Below are 14,284 nucleotides of genomic sequence, written 5' to 3'. Positions count from 1 at the left end.
CCTATAATAGCAGTACTTGGCAAATGCCTACTACTTAAACACAAGCCAAAACTGTTGGCTTTGCCAATTATTGTTTTTAACAGGACTTCAGTAAAGGACATGCAGAGATCTTATAAATTGAGGTGCTGAAGGCCACTTGGGTAAGAGATTATTACACCAATATTGGGTTTTCAACTCCAATGAAGTCATTAACTTGCAGAAGACTGCTTTGAAAAGAACACTGGCAGGCCCTTTGTGTGCAAAGCATGATAAGGCTTGATTAAAGCGAGCTCAAAGGGAACCCATGGGGAGGTGTCGTGGGCAGGGAGAGGCAGGAACTGGGTGGGTCAAAGCGATTAGTATCGCCATAGACAGTCAATGGGTGGGCATATAACCAAACAACACCTACAAACTGTGTGCGTCTATCCTCATATGCCATTTTCTCCACATCTGTACTCCAATGCAATAATTTAGGCTTATACATGCTGAAGCGACACCTAATAGCCCAAACTAAAAAAAAACGTTTCAGAGTTCGAAATTGCCAGGAGCTGGGAGCTATTTAGCTCCTGGTTACAGCCAAGGGTAGCCTGGTTAGCTTGAAACAAACAGCTATCAGGAGCTACTTTTGTCTCCTGGGGCAAGTGGTGCCATACAAATCTAGCTATGTGATGATTTTAACTATGTATGTTTGGGAACGTATATAATGAACACATTTATGGGACATTTAGAGCATATTGGATAACATGAAATGGTCAAAATTTGCATCTTGCGGAAAGTTAGATTTGCTGCGCACACAGTACTAGCTCCTGGTTCCCCAGAGGTAGCTCAATCCTAACCGGTTATGCCAGATACCCATAGGATCCCCCTGGTCAACAAATCCCAATTTCAATCCCTGTGTTTTGTGAAATAGTAGTGCAAAATCTTGCTCCAAGTCTGCTGAAATAACCTGCAGATGGCCTGCAGGGGCCAGAGCTTGCGGCATAGACCCCGATTGGTTGGAAACAGCTGAAAGAGGTGCATGGGCTACAGTATCAATGTTGCTTGGTATGACAAACTGCAATACATATCATCAGCAGTGATAACTCGCAGTCCACCTGCTTATGAATGCATGAAATGTCAATTTGTGGAGAAAGCACACTTCCTTTATAGGGCATTTGAATGTTTACAATGAATATGTTATATGTCACAACAATTCAGGACCTTTCTCCCTCAGAAGGTGTATGATATGTTAACTCCTCAGTTCGTTTTACAGCTAGTGAGTATTGATATTGTGCTGCTTGAGGAAATTACTAGGAAGCCTACAACACCTTATTGACCGACATAAATGTAAAATAAATTCCTAAGCAACATACCAGAGTCACAGAATTGACCATATTGCCATTCGAACAATGCATTTTTACATGACATATGAGCAGTATTCATTGACAAATGGGATCAGTGGCGGCCTACTTCCAAATATTCTGAAATACAATTAAAAATGTTTTACATTTGTGTACTTTACCTGTCAAGATTTATGTCTCCAGTATATATGAATTCCAAAATCTTTTCAAATTCTTCAGCCTTTACTTGATTTTGATCCAGAAAAACATTATTGTCTGTTGTGTACCTGTAGAATGCAGCAAAATACTCGCTGAATGACACAAGTACGTTCCGATGTGCTCTGAACTGGATCTCACCAATAACCACAGAGCAGTCACACAAAAAACCAGATGCACGCTGTTGATTCAGCTTGTCTAAGAGATGCTTATAGTGATGGTAATACTGCATGGTAGCAAACTGAGGCAATTTTCTTCCCAAAGTCCTGAAAAAGAAATAAGTACAAATTTACCAATTTGCTTGCCAGTCGACGGTCATATGAAATGTCTTCTTCCTATATATTGATATAGTCAATCCTAGCTAAATGTGTATTTGTGGTGTTCTATTACTATTGTTGTGCTGAAAAAGAAAAGTACTTCATTAAGGAGCACTCTACAAAATATGAATTGATATAGATGGCTGTAACAGTCCCACTGATGGGTGACGTACACAGTCACAATATATCAATTAGTACATTAAGCCAGACAGTGGTAGGGACGGAGCAGTAACTGTAAATGCAAACAAATGGTGATGATATTGCGGATAATAGGAGCAGTGGGAGGCAGGGAGGCAATAATACTTTAAGAGTCAATGACAGATTAATAGTCTGGAGAACCCTCCTGGAAAAGGAGGTGGTTCTTATTTATTTATTTTTTTTACTTTTAAACTTGTACTTCTTGAACACTAGCAGTTGTACCTGTGCTTCGCACGGTAATTCCTACACTAAGAAAAAACGTAGACAATGGTATGACAATGCATTACTTACCGTAAAAAAAATTCTGATGGTTGTATCTGCTTAGATTCACATGCTGTGCATAGTCCGACATCCAGTGGTCACTGCGGAGTATTGCATTTTCTTTTTCGTAGTCGAAAAGGGGACGTCGACAAGGCGTGTCTAACACTATCCCTATAGTGACGTGCAGTGTACCCACAATCCCTCACACGTCAAGGTCCCTCTGTTTGTATTTTTTCTGCCCCGAGGGAGCCTTATAGACGTGAGTGAGTACAGAAAAGAGGGAGATAAAAGGATGTCTATGTTCCTTCCATCCAAGCGGGGAGGAAGGGTGGGCGCATGTGAATCTAAGCAGATACAACCATCAGAAATGCTTTTACGGTAAGTAATGCATTGCCTTCTGATGTTTGTTAATCTGCTTAGAATCACATGCTGTGCAAAGACTAGCGAGCAGTACCCCGAGTTGGAGGTAGGTTGTGAGAAGGAACAGTAGAGAAAAGGTGTCTTAATACTGCTTGTCCCACCTGTGAATCAGATCTAGAGTGGGCATCTAGACACTAGTGTTTTGTAAAGGTGTGTACAGAACTCCAGGTTGCTGCTTTGCAAATGGACTCAAGAAGGACATTTGCAATGAATGCTATGGAAGCCCCAGTGCCTCGAGTAGAGTGTGCTCTTGGCTTGAAGGGTAGTTCTCTGTTAGCAAGAATGTAACAGAGGGTGATGCATTGTACAATCCATCTATATATAGTGGATTTTGAAACTGCATCTCCCTCTCTTCCTGCTGCCACCGAGACAAAGAACTGATTAGTCTCTCAAGCACTTTGTCACGGCTATGTACAACCCATCGCAGTACACAAAGAAACGTTGACTCAGAACCTCTCGTAAATTGCTTCCGAATGCAATTCCAACTCTATTAATGTACACGCGGGACCAGTTCAGTTCACGATGATAAATTAGCTGTAGGCCTTGGGGTACCGAACAGATAACTACATGAACGGATTTGTGCTTTCGGTGTAATTGTTTCTTACTAAACTTTGCATATTTACCAGATTGTATTACTTTAGAACTATACCACATTTTTGCTAGACATCTCTGTCCCTGGTTTTATGAGCATCAGAGATGACTATGGAATAGTGCACTTGGAAATAAGCGTAATCTTATCGTAATCAGATGTTTCACATTTCAATTCTTTTAGGCGAGCATATTGACTGAAGCACAGACCCTCGATACTGGCGACAACACAAAAAATTCAAGTCTACCAATGGTGAACCATACAGACTTGCAGAGGTTCATATTGACAGTTGGATCTTCCCACATATCTAATGCAAATCTAATTTTCACCTTAGCACTTCGTGGCAATTCACTGAAAATGAAGGAGCTAGATTCTGAATCCTTTTCTCTCCCGGAGTCCACAACCACTTTGAGCGCCTATCAGGTAGTTTTATGATAACACAAATGCATTATGCATGGAATTCTAAATAATATGAAATAGTTTATGTATCCCGCTGTTTCTTTACATAGAGTATCAATTTTGCGTTTTCATATATAAGTAGCAAATGTCTGCATCCAATAGTCTCTGTTCAATTTTGCTGTTGTTTTCATCCATTCTAAAGCAGGTACTGTGTTACAGGGTGATGATGGTACCTCGACTACAGTTACATCCTTCTTTGGAGCTGTTCCAGAGTCTGAGGTCTACAAAATTCAATGCCAAATGCTTCAGTGCAACATTAGAATAATGTTCTGCCCTTACACTTACCCACCGCCTGCCAAAACCCTGGTATTCCCCAGTCCCGTTCACGTACCCAACGGCAGCAGCAGTGGCTTAGCTGGAAGCAGGGTTTACCTGCTGGCAATCCGGGATACTTGCGGCCATTCTTGCATTGGCAGTTGCCATGGCGATTCCCCCGTGCTCAGCGGTGCCGTGCGAGCATTCGGGGACGGTCATGTCATGTGATCAGGAAGCGGTCTCACATGACCCGGAAACAACGGACGCACGCAAAGCAACACCAATCACTGCACTCTACACGGGACACGTAACACGCTGCTTGTGGTCACGTGACCCGCTTCACGTGATAACCCTCACATTCAAATGGATCGAGGTAACACGGAAGCCTCGCTTCACAGCTGCTTCCTTGGAGGACTGTTTAGCGTCTTGGTTTGCTCTTGTTTTGCTCTTGTTTTTGCTCCTTTCATGACCACGGAACGTTTTTGGATTTGTCTTTGGATTGCCTTTGGATTTTGATACACTGCTCATCTGTTGTTCTGGTAACCGACCTTGGATTGCTTACTGATTCTGCATTCGGATTTTCCCTGGAATCTGGCTGCCACTCTTTATTCTTGACCTCGGACTGCTTTACAGACTGGTTACAGATCACATTCTTGCTTTGCTCCTGCTCAGGTGTTTTTTCAGAGTGTCCACAAGACATCATCAGCCTGCTGCTGCTGCCCGTTATCCTGCTACCCTGTTATTCATTACCTTCCTCCTTTTCCACTAGGCAAGTCCCTGGTACTGTCCTTTTATTGCTCATATAACACCATTGTCATTGCTTAATCATAATTCCTTGCCTTACAGTGGTTGGGGGTTCTTCCGGCGTTCCTGGTTCCAGGCCTACGACACCCTTTACCTGTGGCCTCAAAGATTGCATGAGTAGTGGTTTTTCTTTTACTTGTGTGGTACTTGGGGACAGAGGTATTTTATATCTGCACGACCATCAAGACAGAACAAATAAGTTAGTTTTGCATGGCGATCTCTGATCAAGTGCACTAGCCATCAATCAGGCGAAATTCAAAATGTCCATTTAGACTAAATGACGTACCCTGTTTACGACGGTATGTATGTAAGCAACTTGTGAGTTGAAAGAATTTGATTCCAAATACGTTTTTTTGTTTTTTAAACATGAATATTCGATTGAAGGGATGTATACAAGGACGTGAATTAGAAGAGGCGGCACATCGATTAGAGATGGTGGACCAGCTTGCAGGTGCGGTCGTCACACCGAAAAAGATGCTTGCACAGACGATGAAGATGATTGCACAGAAATACAAGAAAACAAGGGTAAGTTACAGACACATTCGTTTGCGAAAAGTGTTTTGTGCTGGTGTTGTTTCATAACATGTATTTTTTTATTCAAAGTGCTATATACTGCATGTTTGATTTACATTGAATATATTTTTACAACCCATCTCCTAGAGACACAGAAGCAGAGGGACTATGAGCACACAGACAACATATCAAACCAAGGATGCTGCTTGCCAAACAGATCTCACTATGGATCAACTATTATTTGAAGCGCAACGTGTTCCAGTCAATAAGCAGAGTAGAGATGATTATGCCCAATGGCCAGAAAATGAATGGAATGTGACCGGCGAAGTAAGCAAAGTGTTGTTGGACCATTGCTACAATGTGAGAACTGGACAAGATGAAGATGACAGGGAAGATGCTCTTGAATTACTCACTGACCCCATCACACAATCTACACCCGCAAAAAAAGGGCCAAACAATAAACCATCAACATTGGTGGTTTCTCCAATAGGTGAACAATTAACACAAGATGATATAACAGAGACTGAAGCTTCAACAGAATTGACCGAGGACCTTGCCAAAGATCTCAACTTCAGTGTGGGCAGTTCGCCAGATGTGTCCACCACAGTTGAGTCAGAAACCACATTGACGCAGGACGATAGTCTAGTAAAGGAGCACAAATACATTGTATTTGACAGCTGCCTAGTACAGATTATACTGATGCTGAAATGTGTCCATCCAGTGAGGGGGGTAGAATGCGGGAAGCCACTGGTGAATGTTACTTGTGTATCACAAGGCACAAACCTGAAAATCAAAGCCACCTGTGCCCTTGCTCCATGCACCATTTTCATGGTCTGCTCAACTGATGCTGGGCAAAGTGCCAGCTGGAAATCTACTGTGTGCAGCAGCTTTGCTTTTCAGTGGTTCAAGTTTTATTAAGTTGTCCAGTTTCTGCTGTACATTTGTGGGACTTCATGTCCTCGCTAAAACGCAGTATTTCAAATTTCAACGTGAATGTTTATTCCCTGCAATCAGTGAAGCTTGGAAAATTGAACGAATGTCAATTGAACGGACATTCTCTCCAGCAAACGGTTCAGGCTAGCTAGCGATGGACAGTGTAACAGCCCCGGTTTTCGGCAAAGTACTGCACATACCACTTTCAGGGCATGGACACTAAAAAAAATAGTGAGTTCTGTGGTGTTGAAGGTGTCCGAATGTAAATCCTCAGTGGCCATGGAGAAACATGGTTTTATAAAATCCCTGCAAGATCTCCAATCGAGGGGAATACAAATAGACCTCATAGCCACAACAGACATGTTTCAATTGCCAAGGTCATGCGCAAGCAATTTCCAAACATTCACCATCAATTTGATGTCTGGCATGTAGCTAAATCAATCAATAAAAAAACTGGAAAAAAAAAATCACAGCTACTGGTAAAAAAAAAAAAGGTTGCTGAAAATATTTTGCAGTGGTCCCAGTCTTTCAGCAACCATCTTTGGTGCAGCTCCAAAACTTGTGATGGGTCTGTGGAAATTCTAATGGAAAAATGGCACTGATTAATTCACCACTGCTCCAACGTTCACTCATGGACAGAAAACCAACATTTTCACAAATGTGAACATGGACCTTTATCTGAGGAGCAGGAACGCAAGAAGAAGTGGTTGGCTCCATCTTCACCTGCACACAAAGCTCTTGAGAAGATCGTGTTTGATAAAACTCTATCAAGAGATCTGAAGGGACTCACATAATTCTGTCACACAGGAGATTTGGAGGTGTTCCACAATATGTGCCTAAAGTACCAGCCCAAGAGATTGCATTTCGGTATACAGGGTATGGAATCTCGCACACTACTTGCATTATTAGCGCACAACGAGAACATAGGCAGACAACAATCTAGAACTGCTGGAAAATTTGGGATGCTTCGATACGAAATTGCCTTTGGAAAAATAACCAAAAAGTGGGTGGTCAAGCCAATATACCAGGAAATGGAATTCGATTTCATGAAAGATCTGATTATGACTGTGTTGGACATGCATACTCATGGAGTCGTTTGTGGTTTGGTTCCTAGGACACATACATTGCCACAAAACATTGCAAACGTGCCCTGTCCATCGAAAGCAGAACTTGTGGAACAGTTTGCTTCCCGATACAAATGATTATCAGCTATTTATATGTTGAACAATTTTGATACATTGTACATGATCAATGGAAAACATATGTAACTTGAATTTCAAAGCTATCAAAGTATAAATTGTCCAAATAAAGCGTACATAAAATGTCTTTCCAGATGTACCCCGCTTGTCAATTTGTGCAAAGGTGCCTGTTTGCCCATTTGAACACTCCATATTAGGTATATGGGAGGTGAATTTGAGGTGGTGCGGGGGTAGGGTCTGAAGGTGCAGGGTCCAAAAAATATAATAATAATAATTGTACACATCCATAAGGGAATAAGACCAGGAGAGTGGCATTGAGAAGAATAAAGTCTTCATAGAGATTCAGCATACCGATAACTCTGCTGCCCTCTAAAACATTATATCAAACACATTCCATTTCCAAATGATTTCAGGGGTGGGGGTACAGGGGTATTGCTCTTCCAAGACTTTATGAGTGGAAGCAAAACCAATACACTGTTTGAATTATAACACTTCGCAGTGGACCAGCCATGACAAATAGGCTAGTTTGACACAGACGCCAGAGGAAAAAGGTGGGGGGCAGTCACTGTTCGCTGTGCACAGCATTTGCAAAGGTGGCGGCTGTTGGTGCTCCTTGTGCACGGAGCTCGCTAGCAGAAAACTGGAGACGTGCTCAGCTGACAGGTGGATTATGAATTCCGAGTGTTTTCATAAAATGAGTAAATCTCTGGAAATTTTGCGCGCCAGTGGTGTATGCCAGCAAACAATTTGTTTTGTTTTTCGTAAAAATTCCTAATGTTACAGTGGTGCACGTGGGAATCAATGCCGTGGGCCTCAAGGTCAATGCCTTGAGCCGTCTACACCCTCGCGTCCTGCCGAGGTTATTTGTTGCTTCCATTTACAAAAGGCAAGCTAGGCATAAGCCTGTATTGTTTTTTGTCCTTGGAAATAAAGGGAGGATTCTTAAGAAAAGGAAAGGAATGGGAAGGGTTATGTAAAAACGTCAAACATAATAAGGGTCAGCATTTAAAAACTGGACAAAGTAACATTTCATTTCATTAACAATCATTGATCTGAACAGACACTCCGCGTTACGCCAAAAGAGAATGGAAATGCTGATTATTATGTTCGTTTTACTGTAGACAAAATTGTAGACAAAGGAGTCAAGGTTTCATTTTATGACCGGTATGGCTGGCTGGCTGGCTAACATTGCAATGGCTTTTTGTTTTTGGCAATTGGTGAGGAGACTCAGAAACAACTGGTGTGTACTTGTATTTGTCCCAGGCACGTGGGCAGTCCAGAACCGAAATGCATGGAGTCCAACGTCTATGTTCGCACAGGTTCCACCAACGCCCAATTCTAGGCTAATGTTAAGTTAAAATGCCGTCTATGTGTTATTCGAATTCTTCCGTCAACTTCCGCATCGGCCTCCCATTGCGAGCTAAACATACTGCATAGCACTAACCTATCAATCACATCGTTGACTCCAACATTGCACGTTGTTTTCTCGGTGTTTGCATTGTTTCTCGTTTGTGTAGATCAATAGTTTTCACTCGGTGCATAATTATTGGATCGATTAGATTAGAATAAAGAACTGCTACTGAGACACATTTCTGTTATGTTTTCTACACAGCTACATCATGCCCTACTGCGCATGTCATAATTTCCAGATACCAATTGATGACTTCTTCAGCCGGCAGTTGATGATACACCTCAATGGTTGGATGACAATCACGCTGTTTTGGGATGATCGCCCCGGGCCCATATGCCCTTTCGCGGTACCGGCAATAAGGAGTACCTTGACTTCGTTTACAGTGGTGTAGAAACAAGCGGATACTGAAGCCTTGTGAATCACAGTGCCTCCATCCAATGTGCTTATACCCAAAGGAACACCGTGTGACTCACGATAAACATGTATGTATCGAGAACAAAGAAACAAAAAAATTGGTTGAATATAGAAATCGGCAGATGTTCTCCGAGCGTTTATTGTGAAATAAAAGCACATTCTAAATTGCAGAGTATTGCTGTTTACTTTAAAGATAGTGTTTTGTATTCAGAATTGGGACGCACTGTGCTGTGAAAGGATGTGTGTTGCTATTCCGGGTTCTTCTTCAACTGATATCTGGACGTAGGTGATGATTGGCTGCATTTGGCTATGCTGCACAGTAGCGTCACAGAGATAGGCAGAGAATATCGCTAGCAATGGTGATGTCAACTTCAGGTGCGGGTACTATGATTTAGTGCCGAAAGGGCACTTGAGCTTAGGGCGATGCAGCAACGTATAAGATTAGCACAAAATGGCCGCGCCCTGCTGCCTGATTTCGCATTTGTAAAAATGAGGAAAACCGTGGTACGGTGCGTAGGAAAAGTTTATACGATCGATCAACTCAACGTATGCTTAAATGCACATGCCAGAACGCTTGGGACAATAATATTTTTGAGCGCACTACTCCTTTAACGGGACATGTCCAATGGGATATGCAAATGTTAGCCTCTTTACTCTCAATCCTCCTCTTTCTCTGCCCAGTGGTTGCGTAGAAAGGGGGAGTTGGAACATTGTAATGTTGGAGACTCCTATGGGATGGGGAATGGGCACGGGAAAGAGGGGGGATACCGCGTCTAACCATCAGTTGTCTCACCTCCATTCCCAGAAGATCCCTTACCCAGGTGATCCTCTCGAACTGGTCCACCCCCAGGGTCTGGTTCCAAAGGTGATGGCTGTGCCCTGGCCACGAGAGAGAGAGAGAGAGAGAGAGAGAGAGAGAGACAGAGACAGAGACAGAGAGAGAGAGAGAGATCCCCAGGGACTAGCAAGTGGGACACCCTTTGGTTTCTCACAGTGGGCATGTACTTACGCAGGAAACTGGTCGGTATAGAGTTGGCTGTAGAAAAACAGGCAATTATCTTAGGAAAATGGGGTGGGGTTAGATATGGGGCAACGTTTTCCACGTACGCTACTGGGTCTAAATATAGGTAGCGCATACTGTACCCTTTAAATTAGGAGATTTAAAAACATGATGAAGGGAGGATTGTCCTCATACATAGCTATGTAGAGAATAGAGAGGTGTGCATTATCAATACCTATGCTCACAATCACGCTGCCTCCAACTTCTTTCATTCATTGTACGCCAGGCTCGCTCCTTACCAAGGTATCATATGGCTTTGGGGGATTAGAGAGGGTTGGAGGGACTGTAATTGCACACTGAAGACCGTGGGGATAAGGGTGCAGGAGTTTGGTGCCCCGGACACAACAGCATAGGAAGCAGCATTGGCAACGCCACGTCTACAACTTCTTTCCCGGCATCCCCCCACAGGGTGAAGCCTGCGGGGGATAAGGGCACAGAGGTTTGGCGTTCTAGAGGGAGTTTGGCGATCCAAGGAGGTTACCTTACTGGAATGGCCCCTCGTCTGTGAATGGAAGCGGAACCGGGAGGCATGGAGTTACAGGTGAGAGGCTTTAACATCAATAGCTCGCCTGTCGTGCAAAGCGCCCTTCCACCATGCAGCAGTATCAAGAGGGGCTCAAGTAATTCACAAGCGCAAGACCCTATCAACTCAGCTCCAGGGGACCATACCGGAAAGAATTGTGTACCGGGATCCATGCAAATTACAGGAGAAGTATACTCCCTGATAAAGGAGACTAACCAATGTTTGGGCATGGACCCTGTCAATAGTGGAACTCTTGGGGATACATTTACCACAGATTTTAGCAGCGTAGTGCCTGAGACCGTGTCTGAGAATACAGCAGAGCCAGGGGCCTCGAATTCGAACTGCGCTACCTACGGCACTTTTGACTCAAAATTGAGTTTAAAAGCGTGGGAGGGGGTGCCACTGATGAACGCATGGCTGAATGACCCAAAAGACAAAAAGATCCCAATGGTCAGGGATATTGTTATTCCATCCGTTAAGAGCCCTAGATTAAACACAAATCTGATGAACTTGTTGGATCCATTGGATTTGGACTCACAGCTTTTACAACTTCAAATGAACACACACTCTGTCCCTGAAAGCGGGGAAGTTAATCACTGTTGTGTAAATGATATAATGTCCAACCCCAGCTCCACCCTCACCTTTCGGCCAAATGATGAAACCCCAGGAAAACATTCTGCCCAGGCCCCAGGTTACCTCTTCCCCCTGATGACCTTAATGACCTCTGGTACATCTACTCTGCCCATCACTAGTCCAGTAGGCGAGGGACCATGTACATCCTGTGTCTGTGACTGACTGTTGAACTGTTTTGGCGGAACTCTATGAAGTAAAGAGGATACTACTGATGCTTATACAGCCCCAGGAGAATGGGGGATCACTACGGGGCCCCTGAGGGGGGAAAGAAGGCGTCGGGGTTGGCATGAGCATAAACTGTCCATTGGGGCGCCACCTCCCTCCAACTCGGCCAGCACAAAAAGTGCTATGAACATGGGTGAGCCAGAGAGGGGAACAGTTTGTGGAAGAGGCGATTCCTTTAGGATTGTGGGTGACATGATCAGGATCAAACAAGGAGTGGACCCACATGACATTGAACCTTGGGCTGATCCCACTACCGACCAAAGAGACACAAAGGCCTGAGCAGCCTTCTTGTAGGGAAATAGCCCAGGCTCCCATAATTAAACCATCAAAAGACAAGCCACGGGTTGGAGCTGACCTTGTGGCACAAAATAACTCCACTTCTGTGCATCAGCCTAGGGCGAGTAGAATCTAGCCAGAGCAGGGACCAAGGAGAGGCACACTATACTTGCATCAAGTTCCCAAAATTGCCATTAAACAGCATGAATCAAGGAAGGCACTGCTAAACAAATGTTTGCATTGGCTGCTTTTTCACATCTCGGGAGAGCATTTTGAAATTGTATTAGATTCCATTATCAGGGGGTGAAGGACTACGATTGTATTCGGATGGAGTTTTGGAATCATTGTGCTGCCCGTGACATTTGGAATTATTGTACTGCCCGTGACATTTTAGGTATGAACAAGAAAAGTGCCCCAATAATAAATAATTAACAGTTCCATCCGAATTAGCCCTCACCCTGACTCTAGAACAGACTATTGGTCTGTAGTCAGGCCTTCTAATTCTGTGTTGTCAGGGGGCAAATGTGTTGCCACTGGGACCACGGCCCCAGAGACTAAGGCCAAAGAAATTTCACAAAACTGATGGAAGTTGATCACTGTGGGAACATGATCTGGACTGGGGTCCTGGGGTCAAACGTAATTGTCAGTTTCTTCTGATTGGCCGTAGCTTGACGGAAAGTAGTAACATACTCTGATTCATTTGTCAATAACTTCAGAAATGTGCTGTTTATGTTATTTTGTGTTATTTGTACTTTCATGGCCTTATGGCCGAATAAAGGTATGATGATGATGATGTAATTGCACACTAGACCCGAGATTAGATTGAACAGACAAGAAACATACGGCTGGCCCCACCAGCGAGAGTATTACGGAAACTGTTGAAGGAATTTGAGCTGGTGGATGTCTGGAGGAAGCCAACCGGGGAGCGTAGGGGGTATTCATACTTCCTGAATCCACAGAGTTCATACACAGAATGATGATTTGTTGACTGGGCTTGAGAGGAGTTCACTAATGGAACCTATATGGGTAGGATACTTTCAGTTCACACTCCATTATTCGTGACCTGGCAGTTAGGCACATGAAGGTCCCTGATACCTACCTGGAGGTTGAGATCAGAAGCCCTGACAGACGGTCCATGCAGAGTGTACATTGCAGACAAGATTGAAGAATTCTTCACAGCAAACATAGGCAGGTTTAAAGGAGAAGAGGTGTTATCAGAAGCTTTTAAAGGTGGTGATGAGGGGTGCAGCAATACCCAAGAGGGGAGGAGTTAGGAAATCCCTATTGGAAAGTTTATCAGACAGGGGGGCACAAATCCGGAGATTAGAAGACTACTTCATCAGAAGGGGCAATAGAGGAGTAACTAAGGATACTGAGGCACAGCTGTTTAGGAGAATGGGAGAGGCATGGTACATATGATTATGCAAGGTTTACAGAAAGAATGCATGAACAAGGAATTAAACCCAGCGGGATGCTAGCATGGGACCTCAGGACATGATTTGTTCAATGACAGAGGAGTGTGGAGAGGTTTGGAGGTCTCAGGGAGAGATTAATAATATTTTTCAGAGATTCAACAAAACCCTGTGTAGAACAGCGCAGAAGGAGGACACAAGAGAAATAATAGAGACATTATTACAGATCAATTTATCTAGACTGCAGACAGAACGGGTAGAGAAATAATAGACATTAGCATGGATCAATTTATCTAGACTGCAGACAGAACGGACAGAGGAACTGGAACCCCATTATCAGAGGAGGAAACAAGGATGCTGATCCTATCATTGCCGACCGGAAAAGCACTGGGAGGAGATGGACATCCGGCTTAATTTTTTTAAAGGATTTGTCTCCGAGATAACCCTGAGGTTGCAGACTGTATTTGATGAGCATACAAGCAGGGCATACTGCCGTTGAGTATGAGAGTCTCAATAATAGTGCCAATACTTAAGCCAGGCAAACCACCCCAGGAGTGCGAATCCTATAGGTCAATATCCATGGTCAATCAGGATTTTAAGATTCTTACGTCCCTCCTAGTAAAAAGGGTTGAAGAAAATGATAGTGACACTGATACATCCGGATCAGACAGGGTATGTCCATGGCAGGAACACCTTACGCAATGGGAAAAGATTACTGGGACAAACCCTCGGGGTAACCACTGTGCGGTGATCTCCCTGAAGGCATTTGACTCAGTCAGGTGAGAATGGTTGCACGTAGCCCTGCAGAGCTTCGAAGTAAGGGAAGGATTCCTACGGTAGGTGAAACTGATTTACACAGCACCAACGG

At 43.7% G+C, this 14,284-nt stretch overlaps 1 protein-coding gene across 8 annotated transcripts in view; it reads right to left on the bottom strand.

The window, feature by feature from the left end:
- Positions 1-14,284, bottom strand: part of MYNN (myoneurin) — a 504,100-nt gene that overhangs the window by 428,626 nt on the left and 61,190 nt on the right. For 7 of the 8 annotated variants that reach the window (XR_011276089.1, XR_011276088.1, XR_011276090.1 and 4 more), the window contains one exon: positions 1,481-1,780. The exons of the other annotated variant lie outside the window; for it this stretch is intronic. Coding sequence is in view for 3 of the 7 variants with exons in the window: in XM_069618524.1 (XP_069474625.1) it covers positions 1,481-1,746 (266 nt within the window). In the remaining 4 variants the exon portion in view is untranslated. The remainder of the gene's footprint in view (positions 1-1,480; positions 1,781-14,284) is intronic. 8 annotated transcript variants of the gene reach the window in all.

The sequence above is a fragment of the Ambystoma mexicanum genome, chromosome 10, assembly GCF_040938575.1.
Source record: "Ambystoma mexicanum isolate Mex_15411 chromosome 10, UKY_AmexF1_1, whole genome shotgun sequence".
Classification (NCBI taxonomy): domain Eukaryota; kingdom Metazoa; phylum Chordata; class Amphibia; order Caudata; family Ambystomatidae; genus Ambystoma; species Ambystoma mexicanum.
Note: the sequence above shows the minus strand (reverse complement) of the source record. Positions and strands in the feature narration are given on the sequence as shown.